The sequence below is a fragment of the Heteronotia binoei genome, chromosome 18, assembly GCF_032191835.1.
Source record: "Heteronotia binoei isolate CCM8104 ecotype False Entrance Well chromosome 18, APGP_CSIRO_Hbin_v1, whole genome shotgun sequence".
NCBI lineage: Eukaryota > Metazoa > Chordata > Lepidosauria > Squamata > Gekkonidae > Heteronotia > Heteronotia binoei.
The window spans coordinates 13,003,773-13,026,206 of record NC_083240.1 but is presented as its reverse complement, the minus strand read 5'-3'; the positions used below and the strand labels follow the sequence as shown (position 1 = coordinate 13,026,206).

General features: G+C 49.1%; 1 protein-coding gene across 1 annotated transcript in view; it reads left to right on the top strand.

Annotated features, from left to right (window-relative positions):
- Window positions 1-22,434, top strand: part of MORN1 (MORN repeat containing 1) — a 208,320-nt gene that overhangs the window by 117,610 nt on the left and 68,276 nt on the right. Inside the window, exons 13-14 of the mRNA XM_060259677.1 lie at window positions 3,879-3,952; window positions 19,064-19,290. Coding sequence (XP_060115660.1) covers window positions 3,879-3,952; window positions 19,064-19,230 — 241 coding nt within the window. The 3' untranslated portion in view covers window positions 19,231-19,290. The remainder of the gene's footprint in view (window positions 1-3,878; window positions 3,953-19,063; window positions 19,291-22,434) is intronic.

Here is a 22,434-nt window from a genome sequence, read left to right as displayed (position 1 = left end):
AAGTCATGGCAACCTCTGACCTCTTCTGAGGGCCTGGAGGATATTCATCGAGGTGGCTGAATAAAGCCTGCCCCTTTCCTCCCAACTTGGTATTTCAAGGAGGTCTCCCATCCAAGTACTTGCCAGGATCAGCCCTGCTTAGCTTTTGAGATCTGACGAGATTAGGCTTGCCTGTGCTATCCAGGTCAGGAGATGACTAACAGCCTTTGATGGACCTAACTGTCATGAATTTGTCTAATACACTTCTAAGCAGCTGTCTGTCCGATGGCAGCGAATTCCGTAAGTTTTCCTGCTGTCAAGCCACAACAGACTTATGGTGACCCCATAGGGTTTTCCAGGCAAGAGACCGTCAGAGGTAGTTTGCCACTGTCTGCCTCTGTGTAGCAACCCTGGGCTGCCTTGGTGGTCTCCCATCCGAATACTGACCAGCGCCGACTCTGTTTCGCTTCCGAGATCTGATGAGAATCGTCTAGCCTGGGCTATTTGGGTCAGGGCATCACACCTACAGAGCGCTGTATAAAAATGACAGACAGATGACACTGAGGTTTGTTTTTTTTTAATTGAAATCTCCATGTAGCCCATCTTGCGAGTGCTTTGGAGGAGAGCCAAGCTGCAAGCATGATAGACAGATATAAATAAAACCGAGGAACACAGAGTCCCTAGAGAAGCATTTTGATTTTTTAGCTAATGGAATCCATACATGGTTTTGTTCTCACATTTCAAGCCATCCCTTCGAAACCTACTTATGAATAATACTTTTTTTCTGAATAGGGTTTTTTTTTTCATATTTTGGGTTTATTTTTCCATTCTCCCGGGGGGGGGGGGTTCTTTAAAAAAATGTCCAATACTTGTAAATTCTTCTAATGCTGGCAAACTCTCAGACTTCAATTATTCTTGGTGCTAAATTATTTATCTCCTTCCCTTTCTTGCTGTGACTTCTGAATCTTTTACTTGTCCTCTGGGAGATAACCAAGGCCTTATTCTTCACCCCCTCCTCTTCTCCCTCTTTAAAAAAAAATCAGGAAGTTTCTTTTTTTAAAAAATAAATCCCTGTACATGCAGTCTTTCCACATGCTAAGTGTCTGTGCTACAATTTGGAATGTTTTTAAAGGTACACGGCCCACATTGTTTTGGCATTTGTTAGCCGCTACTTTTGGTGAAATAATCAAATTAGAAGATGGGATTTGGAAAATAACTTTGCCTAGAAGGGCTGGGGGGGAAGAAATAGCTTGCAAGTTTTAAAGGGTTTCTTGTATATATTAAACAGTATTAATTGCATTACTGCATCCGTAGCAACACCTTCTCGCTGGTCCCGCCCGTTTTTCACAGAGTTTGTTACGTCATGGTGCGACCGAATTGTCCGGCGGTATAACCGGATGGGCAGGCTGGGCCCACCAACCTCGCCAGCCTAAGAGAAGGAAAACTCTAACATCAAACCCGGGCAGATAGAGCTCGTTAATGTAACACCTACCACCTGGAGGACTCGCTGCCGGCGTCCCGGCTTACTGGGCCATGGCAGATGATCCCCAGGTGAAAGGGTGGAGCCAGTACCGCGCACACTGGGCTTCACCTAAAAAATTCCTCTGCGCAAGCCTGAAGGGCATATCCACATATACAACCCACAACGCATCAAGTCCTGCAGCGATGGGCAAGGGGCGAAACGGCAGGTGGAAGGTGCCACTGGAAGCCGCAGTCCCGATCCTGCATGTAGGCGGTTCAGGATATTGGTCGCCTGATGCTAACCCGGAGATGCCCTGCAGCCACTGTGGCCGGACCTGCCTGTCCCGCATTGGTCTCGTCAGCCACCAGCGAGCCTGCAGCAGACGTGGACTATTGCACCCTTCTTAAATCTTCGTTCGCGAAGCCAAGCCGAGAGATATATTAAACAATCACATAGCATCTCTAAGTCTTGAAGTATTCCCTGATATGAAATCTGGCAGTGCCATATCCAATTCTCCCTCTGAGCTGTGGAGTCCTGTGAGCAAAAATTCTGCTTCGTGAACTACTAGCGTTACAGCTGTGAGCTACTGCAGGAATTAGTTTGCCCTGGGGCCATTTTTCCTGAGCTAAGACAAAAATGTGGGAGCCGGAGGCTAAAAAACCCTAACTAACTCAGCTTAGAGGGAACACTGATCCTAACCCGCCTCAGCCATGAGCTGATTGCCTACATGTGGGATTTGCTGCGAAGTTGGTCTTGGAGTAGGGGGAAGGGGGAAGATTAACCCTTTCCCGGTGGGCCACTTGTGAACCAAATCCCCCCTCCCCCAAACGGTTTCCCACCCGTAGGCAGCTTTGGGCAGACCATTTTCATGGCAAATGCTGCTCACCAGCAGGGAGCGGTCTTAGCCAATGGGCATTTGGAGGGCTGCTATGCTGGGGGGCTCCCAACTGGCCCCAGCGCCATCTGCCTTGATGCCATCCTACCTGCCCTATTTGGAGTTCAGGCCAACCTCTCACACCAACAGCCACTCATGCCTGTGCCATCTGGGGTTGCCAGGTCTGTGTTGGAAAATACCTGGAGATTTTGGGGGTGGATCCAGGAGAGGGCGGGGGTTGGGGAGGGGAGGGGCCTCAGCATGGGACAATGCCACAGAGTCCACCCTTCAAAGCAGCCCTTTTCTCCAGGGGAGCTGATCTCTGCCAGCTGGAGATGAGTTACAAAAGTGGGAGATCTCCAGGCCCCACCTGGAGGCTGGCAACCCTAGTTGGCATTCAGGCATCTGGCACACATGGGGAGAAGGCTGCCCCTTGCTTTGCTTGGTCCTGCTGGGGTAAGTGGCAGTGATTCTGGGCTCCCAGCATAGCTAAGACTTCCCTCGTCCAACTGGACATGGTTAATCATCTCCTTTGTAGCTCAGTGGTAGAGCATCTGCTTGGCACATCCAAGGTTTGAAGTTCAGCCCCTGGCACCTCCATGTAAAGGGATCAGGTAATAGGTGATGTGAAGTACCTTTGCTTGAGATCTCAGAGTAGACAGTGCTGAACCTGATGGTCTGATTCAGTCTAAGGCAGCTTCACGTGTTCAAAATTTCTGGTACCTCTTAAAGGTATTTTGGTTGCTGAGACCAACACGAGGGTGTAATCGTTCTAGTGTGGGACTAAGACTAGAGGAAGATGCTGATTCCTCCCTTATTCTGGAAGCTCAGTGCTTGGCTTTGGACCAGTCACTCTCAGCCTAACCTACCTGACAGGGTTGTTCTGAGGATAGAATGGAAGAGGGGAGAGCCACAGGTGCTAACTTGAGCTACTTATAGGAAGCGTAACAGATACAGCTAAATGTGCTAGAAGAGAACGTTAAAATGGCATTAAAAGCTATCAGCTTTGTCCCTCACAGCATAGAAATAAAGTTATCATACACAAGCCATGGCAGTCTCTTCCCCACATGCATTAGGAGGAAGGTCACAACAGATGGTTAAGCAAGAAGAAGAAGATGATGATGATATTGGATTTATACCCCACCCTATACTCTGAATCTCAGTCTCAGAGCAGCTCACAATCTCCTTTACCTTTCTCCCCCACAACAGACACCCTGTGAGGTAGGTGGGGCTGAGAGGGCTCTTCCAGAAGCTGCCCTTTCAAGGGCAGCTCTGCGAGACCTATGGCTGACCCAAGGCCATTCCAGCAGCTGCAAGTGGAGGAGTGGGGAATCAAACCCGGATAAGAGTCCGTGCATTTAACCACTACACCAAACCAGGCTTTCTCTTTAGATGTTTAAAAACCCTGTCCCCCCCCTCATTTTTTCTTTCGCCAACTTGAGTTAAAAATACAACCTGGGTTGCTTCAGTAAAGAAATATGACTTGACACAGGAGAAAACACCCCAGGTCTTGTTGGCAGGAGCGACGCGGCACCACCCTCCTTTCTCTGCCATTTCTTGCAGATCCCGAGAGACGTCTGCAGGTTCCAAGACCAAGCTCAGCCAAACCTACCCGAAGGACGCCGTGACCCTGCCAGGTATGGTTTTCAGGGCCTCTGGATCATCGCAGTGCATGTGTGAGCACACCTCTCTCAGCATGTTTTCGCAGATCGTTTTTCAATCCCGTTGCATATTCCCTAAGCAGAACTATGAAGGTCACGACCAGAGTGACGATGATGCATGGGTGAATAGCTTGTGTTTATTAACGTTCAGTTGTAATCCCCGAGCCTCCTTTCCAAAGTGTCTTTGTTTCAGCGTCTTAGCAAGGTGATTCACTCGTCACTCCATGTTAATTTTAGGTTCCTCGGTTGAGAATCGTGATTCCTTCCCCCCCACACCACCACTTTCTCATTCTTGAACTAGTGTTTGTTTGGCATCACCCATAACTCCTCCCCCCCCACCCCCGCCATTTAACTTTGTTAGGAAGGCCTTTTAATCATCGACATCTTGGGACGCCAAGAAGTAAATAACAATACTATCCTAAGTTGAGTTGCATCCTTTTAAGTCCACTGAAGTCAGTAGGCTTAGAAAAGTCTGCCTCTGCTTAGGCTGGCACTGAAAGAGCTGCTTACGGAGAGGCAGCTTATGGAGAGGCTTACAGAGAGGCAGCAGTAAGCTGGAGAGCTGGAACGGGCCTAGATCTGACCAAGCGGTGCTAGCAGGCATAGGCTTGACTGTAGCCTCTTCCTACACCACCACTCAGCTGGGTAATGGCTGCTAGCCAAGTCTGCACCCGGAGCCCTGGGGGCACTGCCAGCTCCACTGGAGCTTTGTCCCAACTTGAACGTAAGAACATAAGAGAAGTCATGTTGGATCAGGCCAATGACCCATCCAGTCCAACACTCTGTGACACATAAGAACATAAGAGAAGCCATGTTGGATCAGGACAGTGGCCCATCCAGTCCAACACTCTGTGTCACACAAGAACATAAGAGAAGTCATGTTGGATCAGGCCAATGGCCCATCCAGTCTAACACTCTGTGTCACATAAGAACATAAGAGAAGTCATGTTGGATCAGGCCAATGGCCCATCCAGTCCAACACTCTGTGTCACATAAGAACATAAGAGAAGCCATGTTGGATCAGGCCAATGGCCCATCCAGTCCAACACTCTATGGGCGTTTTCGCACTTACCTTTTACTGGCGCGACCACCCTCCTCACGCCGGCGGATCTGCAGGGATTTCGCACCAGAAGCGCCGGCGCAGCCAAAAGAGCCGGCAACTTCCGTCGCGGAGCCAGCTCAAACGGAAACCGCCAAGAAGCAGGAAAACGTTTGAGCTGGCTCCGCGACGGAAGTTGCCGGCTCTTTTGGCTGCGCCGGCGCTTCTGGTGCGAAATCCCTGCAGATCCGCCGGCGTGAGGAGGGTGGTCGCGCCAGTAAAAGGTAAGTGCGAAAACGCCCTATGTCACATAAGAACATAAGAGAAGCCATGTTGGATCAGGCCAATGGCCCATCCAGCCCAACACTGTGTCACAGAAGAACATAAGAGAAGCCATGTTGGATCAGGCCAATGGCCCATCCAGTCCAACACTATGTGTCACATAAGAACATCAGAGAAGGCATGTTGGATCAGGCCAATGGCCCATCCAGTCCAACACTCTGTGTCACATAAGAACATAAGAGAAGCCATGTTGGATCAGGCCAATGGCCCATCCAGTCCAACACTCTGTGTCACATAAGAACATAAGAGAAGTCATGTTGGATCAGGCCAATGGCCCATCCAGTCCAACACTCTGTGTCACATAAGAACATAAGAGAAGCCATGTTGGATCAGGCCAATGGCCCATCCAGTCCAACACTCTATGTCACATAAGAACATAAGAGAAGCCATGTTGGATCAGGCCAATGGCCCATCCAGTCCAACACTCTGTGTCACAGAAGAACATAAGAGAAGCCATGTTGGATCAGGCCAATGGCCCATCCAGTCCAACACTCTGTGCCACACAGTAGCCAAAAACCCAGGTGCCATCAGGAGGTCCATCAATGGGGCCAGGACACTAGAAACCCTCCCACTGTGCCCCCCCCAGTACAAGAATACAGAGCATCACTGCCCCAAACAGACAGTTCCATCTATACCCTGTGGCTAATAGCCACTGATGGACCTCTGCTCCATATGTTTAAGCAGTCCCCTCTTGAAGCCGTCCATGCTTGTAGCTGCTACTACCTCCTGAATTCCATGCGTTAATCACCCTTTGGGTGAAGAAGTACCTCTTGTTATCCGTTCTAATCCAACCGCTGAGCAATTTCATTGAGCGCCCACGAGTTCTCGTATTGTGAGAAAGGGAGAAAAGTACTTCTTTCTCTACCTTCTCCATCCCATGCATAATCTTGTAAACCTCTATCACGTCACCCCTTTGTCGTCGTTTCTCCAAGCTAAAGAGCCCAAGTGCCCTTCCTTCATAGGGAAAGTGTTCCAACTCTTTTAATCATTCTAGTTGCCCTTTTCTGGATTTTTTTGAATGCTATATCTTTTTTGAGGTGTGGTGACCAGAATTGTACCCAGTACTCCAAATGAGGCCACACCATCAATTTATACAGGGGCATTATGAATGATACTGGCTGATTTGTTTTCCTTGACGCTGGTCACCCCTGGCAGTCACCCACCAAAAAATTGTCCAGTGCAGTTAAGGGTCAATCCATCGCTAGGGGGAGGTGCTCCAAGAAACAGCAACATGGACAATCGTCTAGGTGTTTCTAGGGTCTGTTCACACCAGTGTCCACATCCGAGGCTGAATCAAGGTGATCTCCTTGCTCCAAACGAGGTACATCCAGTGCTTCTCCTGGGCCGCCCCACTCAGGTCCAGTTCAGACCCAGCTGGCAAGGGCGTGGGTCAGGAATTTTTTTTTAAAGCAGGAATGCACAGGAACACTGTTCTGGCTGGCTTGGTGTCAGGGGGTGTGACCTAATATGCAAATGAGTCCCTCCACGACTTTTTCCTACAAAAAAGTCCTGTACAAAACAATGGTGACATCAGGGGATGTGGCCTAACATGCAAATGAGTTCCGGCTGGGCTTTTTCTCTGCCTTAGAACGCAGGCCAAGTTCACATGTGTCACTCAAGGTGCTTTTCAGGCCCTCTCTGGGCGCAAAACCCACAAAGGCAGCTTTAAGCGAGGATGTATCAGGTTTCTAATGTGTGGAAAAACAGGCAGTTTTTAAAACAGGCTCGTCTCAGGTTTCTGAGTCAATGGACAGCCATGTAAGAAGGCTTGGCTTACAGTTGCAGTCCCACCTTCCGGAGCCAACAGTTCACACAGAATTATGGTCTCAGAGCAGCGTACCTGCAAGGGGAGGTGGGGGTGGAATTGTTCCATTTTGTCTTTACAACACTCTTGTGGGGGAGTTGCAATTGAGAGGGAACGACTAGCCCAGAATCTCCCAGGAAGCTTCACAGCAGAGTGAGGATTTGGGAATGTGCACTCGGGTCTTTCTGGCTCAGTTCTTCTGCTCTGTCCCAGCTTCCTTAGAAGGAAGAAAAGGGTAGTTCTGGACTTCTGCTCCAAGCCAGATGATGGTGTGTGAGTCGCAGCTGGTCTCGCTAAATGGGTTCCTTCCATTCGCAACTGTGTCTGAGGAAGGGAAGAAAAACTTTAGGCCTCCGATTCAGCAACAGCTCACAGGAGCACAGCTCCTGAAGCTTTCTGACAGCTCCCCCTCCTCCCCCCTACCTACCTACCTTGTCCATTGAATAGTAGGTGCAGCTGCATAGCAATCCCTGGATTAGGAGAGCGGGCAGGCAGCCAGCCACCAGGGGCTTTGCCACATCCCCAGCAGCCCTCATTAACCCCTGGAGAATCCCACATCACCCTTTCTCCACTTCTTATGTGCTTTTGGGTGACTTGCTGGCCTTCTGACTGTGGGGGGCAGCCAAGGGACAGCCCCATATGAGCGAGGCCTGCTTAGGCTGGCTGGATCTTTAGCCAGCCCAAGCAGGCCTCGCTCAGTTCGAGGCTCTTCTTTCTTGCATCAGGTTGCTTTTGGCTGGGGGGGGCGGCGGCGGCATATGCTAATGAGTTATGCTAATGAGGTCTGCCACCTATTTTTCTACAAAACGACCCCTGGGTATTAATATTGTGTTGTCTCCCAAACGTATCTGCAAAACTGTTGTCCAAGAACATCCCAAGAGCCGGAGAAGGTTCTGAATTTGGTTTCTGGTAGTCTTGAGGCCGACGAAGAAGAAACTGAAATCGTTAAAAGGTTTTCTGTCCCTTGGCTCAGTCATCAACCAAAGGGGAGACTGCAACTGAAAAACCCAAAGGAGATTGAGGCTGGGGAAAGCAGCTGTGTTGGAGATAGAAAAGCTCCTTAAGCGTAAGGATATGTCGCTGGCAACCAAAATCGAGGCAATTCTTTCCATGGCACTCCCCCCATTACTATGAATGTTTGTGAAAGTTGGACAGTGAGGGAAGCAGACAGGAAGAACGTCGATTCATTTGAAATGTGTTGTCGGAGGCGAATGTTGCAGACGCCATGAACCGAGAAAGACAAAATAAGCAGGCTGTAGATCAAATCTAGCCTGAACTCTCCCTCGAAGCTAAAATGACCAGACTGAGACTGTTCTACTTTGATCATATTATAAGATGACGAGACTCACTGGTAAGTCGTGCTTGGAAAAGTTGGAGGCAGCGGGAAAAGAGAAAGACCTGGCATGAGATTGATGGACTCAGTCAAGAAGGTCACTGCCTTCGATCTGCAAGGCTGATAACGATAGGAGGTTTTGGAGGATATTAATTCATAGGGTTGCCGTAAGTTGGAAGCGGCTTGACGGCACTTAAGACTCACACACACACTCCCTGCACTATGAAAACACACACCAACAAAGAAGAAGAAGACTGCAGATTTATACCCCGCTCTTCTCTCCGAATCAGCGGTTTACAATCTCCTATATCTTCTCCCCCCACAACAGACACCCTGTGAGGTGGGTGGGGCTGAGAGAGCTCTCCCAGCAGATGCCCTTTCAAGGACAACTCTGCAAGAGCTATAACTGACCCAAGGCCATTCCAGCAGCTGCAAGTGGAGGAGTGGGGAATCAAACCCGGTTCTCCCAGATAAGAGTCCGCACACTTAACCACTACACCAAACACCCACCCCCAGAGGAAGGTCCCTCTGTGTGCAGCCTTGCAGGAGCAGAACAAAGCGAGCGCAATTGTGCAGATATCTTTGATTTGCATAACCCATCCAGGTTGTTTGGGGGCAGGATCTTAATTTTTTTTAGGTTGACCCTCAAAAGAAGGGCCGTTATTGTTAGCGGCTTCTTCCTTGTTTTATTGATTTGAGTAAGCTCTATGTCTTCCCTGCTCCCCCCCCTCCCCATAGTCAGTGACCTCTGAAGGTTTTTACGTACCTAAAACATGCATTACTTGGGGGTGTGGGGGTGGAGCGTCCTGATGCCATGTCCTGCGTAGCCTCCAGGCCATTACCTTTGGACTATTAGCAGGAGCAAATTTTCATAAACCTTTACATAATGATTTCCTTTAAGTACGGCCGTATTTTTTTAATGATACTTTTAAAAAATACCATTCCTTACCTTCTCCCCAAAGACGGCCATTGAATAGACGTAATCACACAAGCAGCTGGATCCGTAGATCACTTTAATGCCTTCCAGGACTCCTTTCCAGGTTAGCACCTCCACCCGAACTGCATTTAACTCGGGAGCTATTAAATTGCATGGCTGTGAATGGAAAACAGTGCCAGTTCAAGTGTGTGGAACGAGTTTCACCGTATAAGCCCACCAAACTTTGGGGAGCCAGTTTAGTGTAGTGGTTAAGAGCAGTGGATTCTAATCTGGAGAACCGGGTTTGATTCCTCACTTCCTCCTCCACATGCAGCCAGCTGGGTGATCTTGGGCCCGTCGCAGTTCTCTCAGAGCTGTTCTCTCAAAAAGCAGTTCTCGCAGAGCTCTCTCGGCCCCACCTACCTATCTCACAGGGTGTTTGTTGTGGAGTGAGGAAGGGAAGGAGATTGTAAGCTGCTCTGAGACTCCGAGTGAAGGGCAGTGTGTAAATCCAATCTCTTCTTTTTTTTTCTCTTTCAGGATGCAGATAAAGGCACCCAGTAATGCAAACTCCATCCCGACATTCATACATCCAGGGCTTTTTTTGGAGAAAAAAGCCCAGCAGGAACATATTTGCTTATTAGGCCACACTCCTGACATCACCATTGTTTCACATATGGCTATTTTGTAGGGAAAACCGGGCAGGAACTCATTTGCATATTAGACCACACCCCTGACACCAAGCCAGCCAGAACTGCGTTCCTGTGCGTTCCTTTTTTTAAAAAAGCCCGGTGTACATCACAGAGCTGGTTTCTGACTGAGAACGGAGGGAAGAAAGGAGGCAGGCTCTTGAGCCCAGCAAGGAGCCAATTTCACGTGTGTGTTGTGAATGTCTGAACGCAACCCTAGGATCAGCACAGCATGGATTTCACGCAGGTCTGTTCAGACGCAGGCAGCCAGTTCCCGGCACGTCTGCAGCTAAACAGGCTGCTTGCTTTTGTCTGGCGTGCAAGATGTTGGCAGGGAGATTTCAATAAAGTCACATTGTCCCGCTTTTGCAAGTGCCGGTGCCTCTCTACTCTGAGCCCAGACTCCATATTGCTAGCTGCAACATGACGTTCTCTCCCCGCGTATTTTTTCCCCCCCCGTAAATGTCAGCCTGCTTTAGGAACAGATGGGAGGGGAAGCGAGGGAGAGGAAGGCTCGCGTACACGAAATTCAAACAACAACCTTCTCAAAGTGTGTGTGTGTGGGGGGGGGAATGTGAAAAAAGCTAAGCGAACCATGTGGGGCTTGGTGAACAAGAGGTTCTATTAATATCTTTCTCTATTCTCCCCCCCCCCACCCCCGCCCCACATTTTCGGCACAGGCTGGCCAAATAGGACTAAGGGAAGTCGGGAGGAAGGGAAGCTGTGGGTAGGAATGGTTATTAGCCATGATCACTAAAAAGAACCTCCATATTCAAAGGCAGTGTACCTCTGGGGTGTTAGATGCTGAGGACATGCTATGGGAGGCAGATAGGGTTGCCAATCCCCCAGGTGGGGGCAGGGGATCCCCCGGTTTGGAAGCCCTCCCCCCACTTCAGGGTCATCAGAAAGCGGGGGGAGGGGAGGGAAATGTCTGCTGGGAACTCTGTTATTCCCTATGGAGATATATTCCCATAGAAAATCATGGAGGATTGATCCGCGGGTATCTGGGACTCTGGGGGGGGGCTGTTTTTTGAGGTAGAGGCACCAAATTTTCAGTACAGCATCTAGTGCCTCTCCCCAAAGTATCCCCCAAGTTTCAAAACGATTGGACGATTTTGAGCCCCAAAAGAAGGTGCCCCTATCCATTATTTCCTATGGAAGGAAGGCATTGAAAAGGTGTGCAGTCTTTTAAATGTGATGGCCAGAACTCCCTTTGGAGTTCAATTATGCTTGTCACAGCCTTGATCTTGGCTCCACCCCCAATGTCTTCTGGCTCCACCCCCAAAGTCTCCTGGCTCCGCCCCCAAAGTCCCCAGATATTTCTTGAATTGGACTTGGCAACCCTAGAGGCAGACGTTGTTTTCTTGCCCTGCGCATTTGTACCCAGCCCTCCTTCTATGGAGCCCAGGGTGACATATGTCACTTTCTCATCTATTTTATCCTTGCAGAAACCCAGTGAATAAGGCTGGACCAGGGGTAGCCAACGGATGTTTCTTGCCTACAAACTCTCATCAGCCCCAGCCATCAGCCATGCTGGCTGGGGCTGATGGGAGTTGTAGGCAAAAAACATCTGGAGAGCTACCGTTGGCCACCCCTGGGCTAGACTGTGATTGACCCAAAGTCCCCCAGAGTGGGGTTCTGGGCTTCCTGAAAGTATCTGGCTGGTCAGGGTAGGAAGCAGGCTGTTGGAAGCCTTCTCTGATTCCAGCAGGATACTTGTGCTCTTACAAGGAGCTTATTTAGGAGAAAGGGCCATGGCTTTGGTGTAGTGGTTTGGTGTAGTGATTAAGTGTGCAGGGTCTTATCTGGGAGAACCGGGTTTGATTCCCCACTCCTCCACTTGCAGCTGCTGGAATGGCCTTGGGTCACCCATAGCTCTCGTAGGAGTTTTCCTTGAAAGGGCAGCTGCTGTGAGAGCCCTCTCAGCCCCACCCACCTCACAGGGTGTCTGTTGTGGGGGGAGAAGATATAGGAGATTGTAAGATTCAGAGACAAGGGCGGGCTATAAATCTGCAATCTTCTTCTTCTGTGCACATCTAGGCATTCAGAAGGCCTCAAGTTCTGCCACCAAGATCTTCTGTTAAAAAAAAGTTTAAAAAGTTCTGCCTGAGACCTTGGAGACCTGTGCCAATCACAGAAGACAATCCAAGGGGACCAGTGGTCTGACATGAAAGAAGGCAGTTCCATATGTTCATATCCATTGCCTTTTTGTCCAGGGCTGTATATATTCTAGATCAGGGGTGGCCAAACTGTGGCTCAGGAGCCACATAGGGCTCTCTCACACATATTGTGTGGCTCTTGAAGCCCCCACCACCCCATTAGCCTGCTTGGAGAAGACATTTCTCTCTTTATATCACTTCTTCAAACAAAGCATTCTCATTGGAGAATGCATTTAAAGTTAAAGTTGCTTTCTTTCCATCCCTCCCCTCCATTTATTTCCCTTCCTTCTTTCCTTCCTTGCGGCTCTCAAACATCTGATGTGTTTTTCTATGTGGCTCTTAGGTTAAGTAAGTTTGGCCACCCCCTGTCCTAGATGATCATGATCCAATCCTACCACTCTTATTGATTCTGGCAAACTCAGCTGTCATTCTGAAGTTTCCAGGCTCTTTGCCATTGCAGATATTAGCTTGGGAAAGAATGGGTTACGTCTAAGGAAGGCTAAGCAGGAACTTCAGTGTTGTCAGCTCAGAGGCCCACCTCCTCTGAACATGAAAGTCCTGTTTAACCGTTAGTGCTAATAAATATTCATAGACATGTATGGATTTGATTAATCCCCTTCTAATGCCAACTAAGCCCTGACCTAGATGGCCCAGAGACTACTAAGAATGTCCAGGGTTTACTATACAGAAGGAGGCAACGGCAAACCACCTCCGCTCATCTCTTGCCTTGAAAACCCTGTGGAGTCGCCATCAGTTAGCCGTGACCCGACAGCACTTTCTGCCGCCACCAATGCCATCTAAGCCATTGGCCATCGCCCTCATTCTATGACCAGGGGTGGAATTCTAGCAGGAGCTCCTTTGCATATTAAGCTACACACCCGTGATGTAGCCAATCCTCCAAGAGCTCACAAGGCTCTTTTTTGTAAGCTGTTGGAGGATTGGCTACATCACGGGCGTGTGGCCTTAATATGCAAAGGAGTTCCTGCTGGAATTCCACCCCTGCCTATGACAGAAAATCCCATGAATTAATCATGCATTGCATCAAGGAGTACTTCTTGTGGACTTTCCTAAACCTGCCACCGGATCAGTTTTGTTGGGTGACCCCAAGAGTTGCTATTGCTCCCTTTCTTTAGGCTTTAATCTCCCCTTCCCTTGAACTGAAAAATAAATCTTGTCTCTCGGGCACACACGCATGAGTACAAAGGCATTGCCTCTCAGATCTGCTGCTTCTTGGGGTAGTGGTTAAGAGTGGCGGACTCTAATCTGGAGAAGCGAGTTTGATTCGCCGCTCCTCCACGTGAAACCAGCCGGGTGATGTTGGATCAGTCACAGCTCTCTCAGAGGTCTCCCAGCCGCATCTGCCTCACAGGGTATCTGTTACGGGGAGAGGCAGTGAAGGTGATTATGAGCCACTCTGAGACTCTTTTGGGTAGTGAATGGCAGGATGTGAAAACCAAAAACAACAACTACTACTACTACTACTCCTTCTTCCTTCCTTCCTTCCTTCCTTCCTTCCTTCCTTCCTTCCTTCCTTCCCTCGTTCCTCTCTTCCTTCCTTCCTCTCTTCCTTCCTCTCTTCCCTCCTTCCTCTCTTCCTTCCCTCCTTCCTCTCTTCCTTCCTTCCTTCCTTCCTCTCTTCCTTCCTCTCTTCCCTCCTTCCTCTCTTCCCTCCTCTCTTCCCTCCTCTCTTCCCTCCTTCCTTCCTTCCTTCCTTCCTTCCTTCCTTCCTTCCTTCCTTCCTTCCTTCCTTCCTTCCTTCTTCCAGCCTCCTGCTGAATGTAAGGGGGAGGAACTGCCTGAGAAAGTATTGAGGCAGCTCCTGCATTGCTACTGATATTCAGGTGCGCTCTTCCTTCTTGGCTACCTCTCCCGGTAGCGTGGGGCCACCTTCATCCGCTGAACTTCCTCCAGGATGTCTCCGTCAGATGGTGGTGGCATCGCAGGAAGAGGGGTGTCTCTCGACGTCCAGCTGCTGAGGGTAACGCTGAATTCAATAGCGCTTCCAGCTCAGCAGAGGCCCCGAGGGTTGCAGTCCAAACCGATCTGTCACCCTTAAGAGCAAAGCAACATTAAGCAAACCCCACTTCTGTTTTGACTGTTTTCATTCCATGCATTCAGAGTGGTGTTCCTCGGTGCATGATTTGGATTCTGCGGGACACAAAGAAAACACACTTTTTAACTTTTGCCATAGTTGCTGGGGTGTCTCCTTTTGCAACTCAACTCTAGTCGAAATAAGGAAGAAAAAAAACACACACCCTTCCTTGCATATTTTCCGCTCTGAGTTAGGGGGCTTTTAGCCCAGGTGTCCTGGCTTCCATCCAGCTCCGGTAATAACATATTCCCCGCTTTAATCCCCATGTAATATTGATTGCGTGCCGTATTCTTTACTTCCAGGCCAAGATCCCTCTGTAATGTTGCCTTTCACACCAGAGGAGGCCTCATTTGAGCTTGCCTTTCACCCCGTTCTCTGGGCTATTTGTAAAATGCTTTGACAGCCCTCAGCAAGAACGGCCATTGATATCGCCGGAGTCATCACTTCCCTCCGCGGCTGCTGCTGCTGGCAGCGCTTTCGGAGACTCTCGCATGCTTTATTTAACAAAGCACCTGGCAGTTTTCATCCTAGCGTGACTTCGACAGAATGGCTTTTATGCCAGTGGCCTCACGAGCGATGCTGTCATACAAGGAACATAACATTAACACTGTGGTTAAATATTACATAATGTTAATACACGTTCAGAAAAGGCACTGCTGAGAGCCGGTTGCGGCTTAGGGGAACAGCTTGTCGGCAGGGCGGAACGCTTCCTGGATCGATGCCAGCTCCGACTTCCCCTCGCACGACTCACAGACTGTCAGGGGTGAGGCCCCCAAGTGACAGGGCCAGGGGTCAGCAAATTGACACGAGGGACATCTGCTAATACAAGGGTCACCAACTCTGTGTTGGGAAGTGTGTGGGGTGGAGTCTGGGAAGGGCAGGGCTCGGGGAGGACCTCAGCGGGTTATAAGGCCAACACGCCCAACCCTCTGAAGCAGCCGTTTTCTTCAGGGAGGAAGGGGAACTGGTCTCAGCTGGGTCGCCAGCTCTGGGTTAGGAAATACCTGGAGATCTTGGGGTGGAGCCTGGGGAGGGTGGGGCTTGGGGATGGGAGGGGTTTTCAAAAGGGCACAATGCCCTAGAGTCCACCCTCCAAAGCAGCCACTTCCTCTAGGGGAACTGACCTTGGCAATCTGGAGATCAACTCCAATAGCGAGAGATCTCCAGGCCCAGCCTGGAAGGTGGCAACCCTAATGCTTCCAGGAGCTCTCCAGGCCTCAGCTGGAGGTTGGCAGCCATGACCAAAACCCGTATCCAAGCTGAGTGCCCACTGCTGACTACAGAGGAACTGGGTCTGTCGTCTTCTACCAGAAATGGGAGACTAGGCCAAGGTTCCCCAACACGACATGAGCCTTGGGGCAGTCTCCGATTTCATACTGGAGAAGCATTGCCAGGTTCTCCCTGGCCACCAACGGAGGAGGGGAGGGTTGCCAGATCCACTTTGGGGAAAATCTGGAGATTTGAGGATGGAACCTGGGGAGGAGAGAGACTTTAGTCAGGTACAGTGCCACAGAGTCCACCCTCCAAAGCAGCCATTTTCTCCAGGGGAACTGATCTCTCTAGTCTGAAGTTGAGCTGTGATTCCAGCAGGTCCTACCTGGAGGCCACCATCCTTAACCCAGAAGGAAAATAGCAGCCATTCCCCAGCATAGAGTTGCCTGGTCCAACTCAGGAAACATCTGGGGACTTTGGGGGTGGAGACAGGGAAAAGGATGTGACCAGCACAATTGAACTCCAAAGAGAGTTATGACCATTACGTTTCAAAAAGACCACACTCCTTTTAAATGCCTTCCCTTCATTGGAAATAACAGAGGAGGAGAGCATGTTCTTTTGGGGTTCAGAGAATTGGACACCCTGGTCCAATCTTTTTTGAAACTTGAGGGGTTTGTTGGGGAGAGGCACCAGATGCTATGCTGAAAACTTGGTGCCCTCAGAGCTCCCTCCCAGGGCCCCAGATACCCATGGATGAATTCTCCATTATACCCTGTGGAGAGCAGTCTCCATAGGATATAATGGAGTCCCCAACGGACATTTAAGACCCGCCCCTGCTTTCTGATAATCCTGAAGTGGGGGAAGGGGATTGGCAACCCTATCCCATCACCGCCGCATTTTACTATCAGTCTTCTTTCAGTGTATGAATCAGGCCTTGCAAAGGTCTTCCTAGCAAGGCCTTTAAATCCCAGGCTGAGGAATAAGAAGCCTGGTAGCCATTTTCCACCAGGCCCGTCCTCAACCTTGTCTTTCCATTCTAAAGTTGAAGCCTAAGTTTTCTTTCAACGAATCTTCCAGTCAGCCGTACACCTGTGCTCTAGCCGCTGAGCTCACGGACAGACCCCCAAAGTCCCCCCTGAGATGTAACTGGTGTTTCTAGCGGATATCTTTCCTTCTTTTTTCCCCACATGAGGCAAAATTCCAGATTTGTGGGTGCTCTCTTACATATTCCGGTGCCAAAATATGCAGAAGGTTAATGGCCCACAAAGGGAAGGTAATGGGAACTGAGCTGTTACCAGGGCAACAAAACATTTTCCCCCCTGCTTCTTATTTCTTATTCACTTTTATATTCTAATGGTTCCTGTCGCTTTGAAATTCTCCAGCCATTTTGTAACCCCATAAAGGGGGCTGCAGAATAAGTTTCTTTTTCTTTTTTCCTCCTGAAGGCCCTTTATTCCCAGGGCCTCCTCGTCTCAGTGTAGCAGTAGCCTCTCCGATGGTGTTTACTCAGCTTAGAGGTGAACCCTTTGAAAAGCCGCACCCCTCGGTTCCTTTTTTTATTATTATTACTATTATTAATCCCAATTATAAAGCACAGTTTCCTTCTGTATGGCTTTTCTTTCATTCCTTTCTGTTTGCCATGCACGGCCTTCTCCCAAAATGAATGAGGAAAGGGAATAACGAACTTACAAACCACTAGCAAAAATGGGGAGGGCCTTTTTTGGTCTAGTTCTCCCCGATGTGTTAAAACCTGGGTCTGGTCTAATCTGCTCTGTAATGGACTGCTCCTACCCACAAACATCACCCCACCCCCACCCCCCGACTGAGAAAACCCTCAATGTAGAAATCTTACACCTCAGGGAAATTAGTTCTGCTCCAGACCCTTTACATGTCGTTTTTCAATGTGCAAGGACTTTAAAAAAAAATTGTGCCAAGTAAAAGTCAACCATTTGAAGAGGAACAGCACTCTGAAGGGGCACAAGTAGAGTTGCCAACCTCCAGATGCTGTCGTCTAGAGATCAGGATGTTGGCATGGTAGGGTGGTCATCAGGTCCAACTCAAGAAATATCTGAGGACATTGGGGGTGGAGCCAGAAGACTTTGGGGTGGAGCAAGGAGACTTTGGGGTGGAGCCAGGAGCAAGGGTGTGACAAATGTGACTGAACACCAAAGGGAGTTCTGGCCATCACATTTAAAGGGACTGCATGCCTTTTAAATGCCTTCCCTCCATTTTGAGATAATGAAGGATAGGGGCATCTTTTGGGGTGCATAAAATTGGACTCCCTGGTCCAATCTTTTTGAAACTTGGGGGGTGTTTTGAGGAAAGACACCAGATGCTATGCAGAAAATTTACCCAGATACCTACAGATTTCTCCATTATACCCTATGGCAGAGGTGGGCAAACTGTGGCTCAGGAGCCACATGTGGCTCTTTCACACATGTTGTGTGGCTCTCAAAGCCCTCACTGCCACGTCGGCTGGCTTAAAGAAGGCATTTCTCTCTTTAAATAACTTCCCCAAGCCAAGCTAGCTGCCTGCCTGCCTTCTTTACTTCCGGTTCTCAAACATTTGACGCTCATGTCTTGTGGCTTTTCAAACATCTGACGTTTATTCTATATGGCTCTTCTGTTAAGCGAGTTTGGCCACCCCTGCCCTATGGGAACCAGTCTCCATAGGGAATAGCGGAGTGCCCAGCAGACATTTCCCCCCCACACACACACACTTTCCAATAACCCTGAAACGGGGAGGACCTCCAAACCCGGGGATCCCCTGCCCCCAACTGGGGATTGGCAACCCTATGCCCCAGAGGTATATCTCTGTTTAGGATTGCACCATTAGAGACTCAAGATGAGCGTCTTAAAGAATGAAGATGACTCATCCTTGCTCCAGAAACATTTCTAACAAGGCACCCTTAATCGGACAAAGATCAGGGAAGAGACGAGAAAAGGGGGTCTACCCCTGGTAAACAGGGGCAGTTGGAACAAATGAGGCTTGCGTGCCTGGGATGTGATACGTTCGTGTCTGAGTAGGGAGGGGACTCCTCTTACAGGTTTGCCATGGGCTAGAGAAGCAACACCTGGTTTTGGCTGCTGAGGCCCCCTTTGGGATGGCCTGCCTGCCTAAACCCTGACTTCCGTTGCTCCATAATGGCTGCCTCATTCTGTATGGTTGTAAATAAGCAGTTTGTCAGCTACGGCGGCAGAAGTCTGTCTGCTAAAGTGCCTTAATTTCTAATTGCCCATTACTTAGAGGACACGGGCTGTTGATTGACATCCTGTGGGTGTTGATGTGGAGACGTGCAGCAGTCGTTGCCCACAGAAAGGCAGATGACATTTGCCGTTTAGGTATCTGATTTATCGATTAATCCGCAGCGTACGGGCGGGAACTCGGGGATGCGGTTGTCAGGTAATTGCACTCCGTGGGGCCGCTCCGTGACATTCTTTGCATAGTTAATCCAGCCCTGTCCATTAATTCCCAGTTTCCCTTTTTTAATTTTCTTTCAGGGGAGTATGTAATTATGGTCCATGAAGTGACTTCACCCCCGTTCATGGGCCAGCTTCTCCCACCTGCCTTCAGGCTCTTGAGGATCTTGCCAGAGAAGGTTTTGCCAGAGGACGGCTCGCCAGAGAAGGTCGTGCCAAGCAAAGGCAAGAATGAGCCTTCCAAGTGAGCCGTGAAAAGATGCTGGAAATTAAAAACAAGCCGCAGCCTCCTCCCGATGGAATTTAGGGTAAGCTTATGCTCTGAATGTTGTGACCGTTGGCTGTTTGTTTCGTTTGCAATATCTCCCATAGCAGTGGTCCTCAGTTTTTGCACACTGGGACCCCCTAAGTTTGGGAGCCGCTAGTTTCCAAGCATGTGACAGGAAGTCAGGGCTCTTTTTCTAGCAGGAGCTCCTTTGCATATTAGGCCATGCCCCCCCCCCAATGTAGCCAATCCTGGAGCTTGCAGTAGGCCCTGTACTAAGAGCCCTCTAAGATCTTGGAGGATTGGCTACATCAGGGGACATGGCCTAATATGCAGAGGAGCTCCTGCTAGAAAAAGAGCCCTGCAGGAAGTCATATGGCATCTGAGTCAGGTGACAGGAAGAGGCAGTAAGAAATGACCTCAGCAGGCCGAAAGTCAGAGCCGTAGAGGAATTCTGCACCGCTGAGAAACTTCACCTTGCTGTCCCGCTGCTTCACCTGATGCATGTGCAAAAAGGGGCAGGAGGCATGGTTTGTTCTCTACACGTGTGCAGTAGTTGCACGGCCTACCAAAGGCCACCAGAAAATGGCAACTGATAGGGATACGCAACGCGAGGTTCCACATGAGCCTCATGGAAGTGGGATTAGATATAATACAGGGTCCTCGAAGTGCGCAAAAGATCCCTGGTACTCAAGTTAAAAATTTAATTTAATTTAATTTTTAGATTTATATCCCACCCTAACCCGCAAGCGGGCTCAGGGCAGCTTACAACAATAAAACAACGGAGTTAAAATCATATCATAAAAGCAGACATTATGAAACAGGAGCGGCACAGTAAACAATTTTGCAGACGTAGGTGGTAAACAGCATGCGGCTGATGGCTAACAGCATAGCACAACACCATAATGGTGAAATGGTGAAAATGAACTTATTTAGTGGAAATGTTTCAGCGCTGTCCTGAATGCTCAACAAAACATTAGCACACCACATTGGAAAGCATCAAAGATTTTGAATGCAAATGTAAAACTGCAGAGTTGTTGAAAATGAGGCCTGGAACCCTGCAACCAAATTTTCTTGAGCGGTTGGGCGGCAGCAAGGAAGATTGGGTCACAGGCATTATAGCCCGCCAGAGTTGCTGCCGGTCCAAAGATTTCTTGATTCCACTTTCGTTCCACCTTCCTCTCAGAATCTGATAGCATCGTATTTGATCTTCTGTTTTATCCTCGCAATAAGTGCATGAGGTAGGACAGGCTGAGAGTGAACCGAGGGCTTCAAATGGTTTCCCAACAAGCAGGGATTTGAACCTGTATTCTCCCCAGGCCTAGTCCAGCACTTTAAGCCCAGCACAATGCTGCCTTCCAAATACTGAGCTAGAAGGACCAGCAGTCGGGCTGAGCAGAAGAACTTCATATGCCTGTTCTGCTACTGCTTTGGGGGATCCATACCTGAAACGACAGACCGCCTGCTGAATATTCAGATTTCCCGAGACAGAGCACATCTGTACATAGAAAAGATCTTGGGTTGCCGGGCTGGCAAAGATCTCTGCCTGCTGGAGACTTTGGAAAGCGGAGGCCAGTCAGAGTAGATGTTACCTGGGGTCATTTTATAGAAGAAGAGGTGCCAGAGCTCATCAGCACAACTCATTTGCATATGCTACACGCCCCTGACATCACCGGAAGGTGCACTAAATTAACTAAATCACATCAGCTCAGTATCTACCTTAAAATGCTTCTTGCATTAGAATTGTAATAAAACCTTACTCCCATCGTATGTTTTATATTACTTTCTCCTATGTGGCATGAGGAACATTTCCATCTGTCTGCTTTATATGTTTTGGTTATTTTCCCACTTTTTGCAAGGAAAAATATTAGAAAGTTGGTCAGATCTTAGGAGTTTGAACAATGGAGCCCGGAGGCAAGTATTTGTGTGTGTGTGTGTGTGGAGGGAGAGGTAAGAAAGAAAGAGCACAATAAAATTTAGAGATTCCAGAGCTCCACTCCTGTGAGCTCTTGCTCAAAATGAGGCCTGGATGTTACTGAGCTCCTTGGATCCACAAAATGTCTTGGTATAAGGCAGCTTCATACTTCATGGGAGGGGCCTTGGCTTAGTGGCAGATCACCTTCTGTGCACATAGAAATTTCCCAGTTGGTACCTCCAGGTAAAGGACTCCAGGTGGGCTTCGAGAAAGGTTTTTCCTTACCTGAACCCCCGCCAGCCAGAGCAGACAAGCGCTGAGTTTGACAGAGCAATGGTCTCATTCAGTACAAGCTGCTTCTTAGGTTTGTTACCCGTTCACAGCAATCTGCTTCTCATTTTCATTCTTCTGGACCATAAATTAGACAATCTGCAAGTATTTGTGTGATAGTGAAATAGGCCAAAGACTCTTAATGCTCGATTGCAATATTTTTATTACTATGTACATTGTGCATTTTTTGGGGGGTGGGGGGGGCACAGACCCCCATTTCAACGGAGCAAAGAGTCTGTGCAACAGTTCGGTCAGACAGCTATAAACCATAAAACCCAGCAAACCAGATGGTCAACTAACAGCCAAAAACGTACATCGCAAATTACGTTTACGACCGCTGTGCTCTTCTCTCCAATAACACCTTTGTGACTATATAGTTTTTTTCCTCTTGGGGTGTGTGGGGGGGGGGGGGGAGAAAGAATTCTTGTTCATTCAGTGCATTAAAAAAAAATAAATAAATTCGCCCACCCCAAGATGGCAAGCGGAAAACTGCCAGCAATCTTGAAAAAGTGTCTCCTGCCATCAGTTGAAAGAGGATCTGAAGCCAGGCTAATTATTCAAAAAGAAAGCCCCCAGTACAGCAGGCCAGAATTGTATCTGAGCAATGATGGTGGAGGAGGAGTGGTGAGCGGATCTGTTTGGAACATATTTGTGTCTGGCAGCAGCCGGTGTTGAAGACGCAACGTGCTCTGCAGTGTTGGATGAGCCGTTCAAGACTCAATAGTGCGTCATGGCAAAGATAGCCAAGTGCGAGGTGAGCTCTGCGCTTGGGAAGGGAGCCTGGTAGATGCCTTTGGGACCGCATTGCTGATGATGCCTTCCCGGGACTCTTGCCAGGGCTGGCCTGAGGCTTTTTGGCCCCCTAGGCAAGCTTGGGCTGGGAGGGAAGGTGGCATCATATAGACCGAGCTCGGCAGATCTCTAAATCTAAGCAGGGTGGGG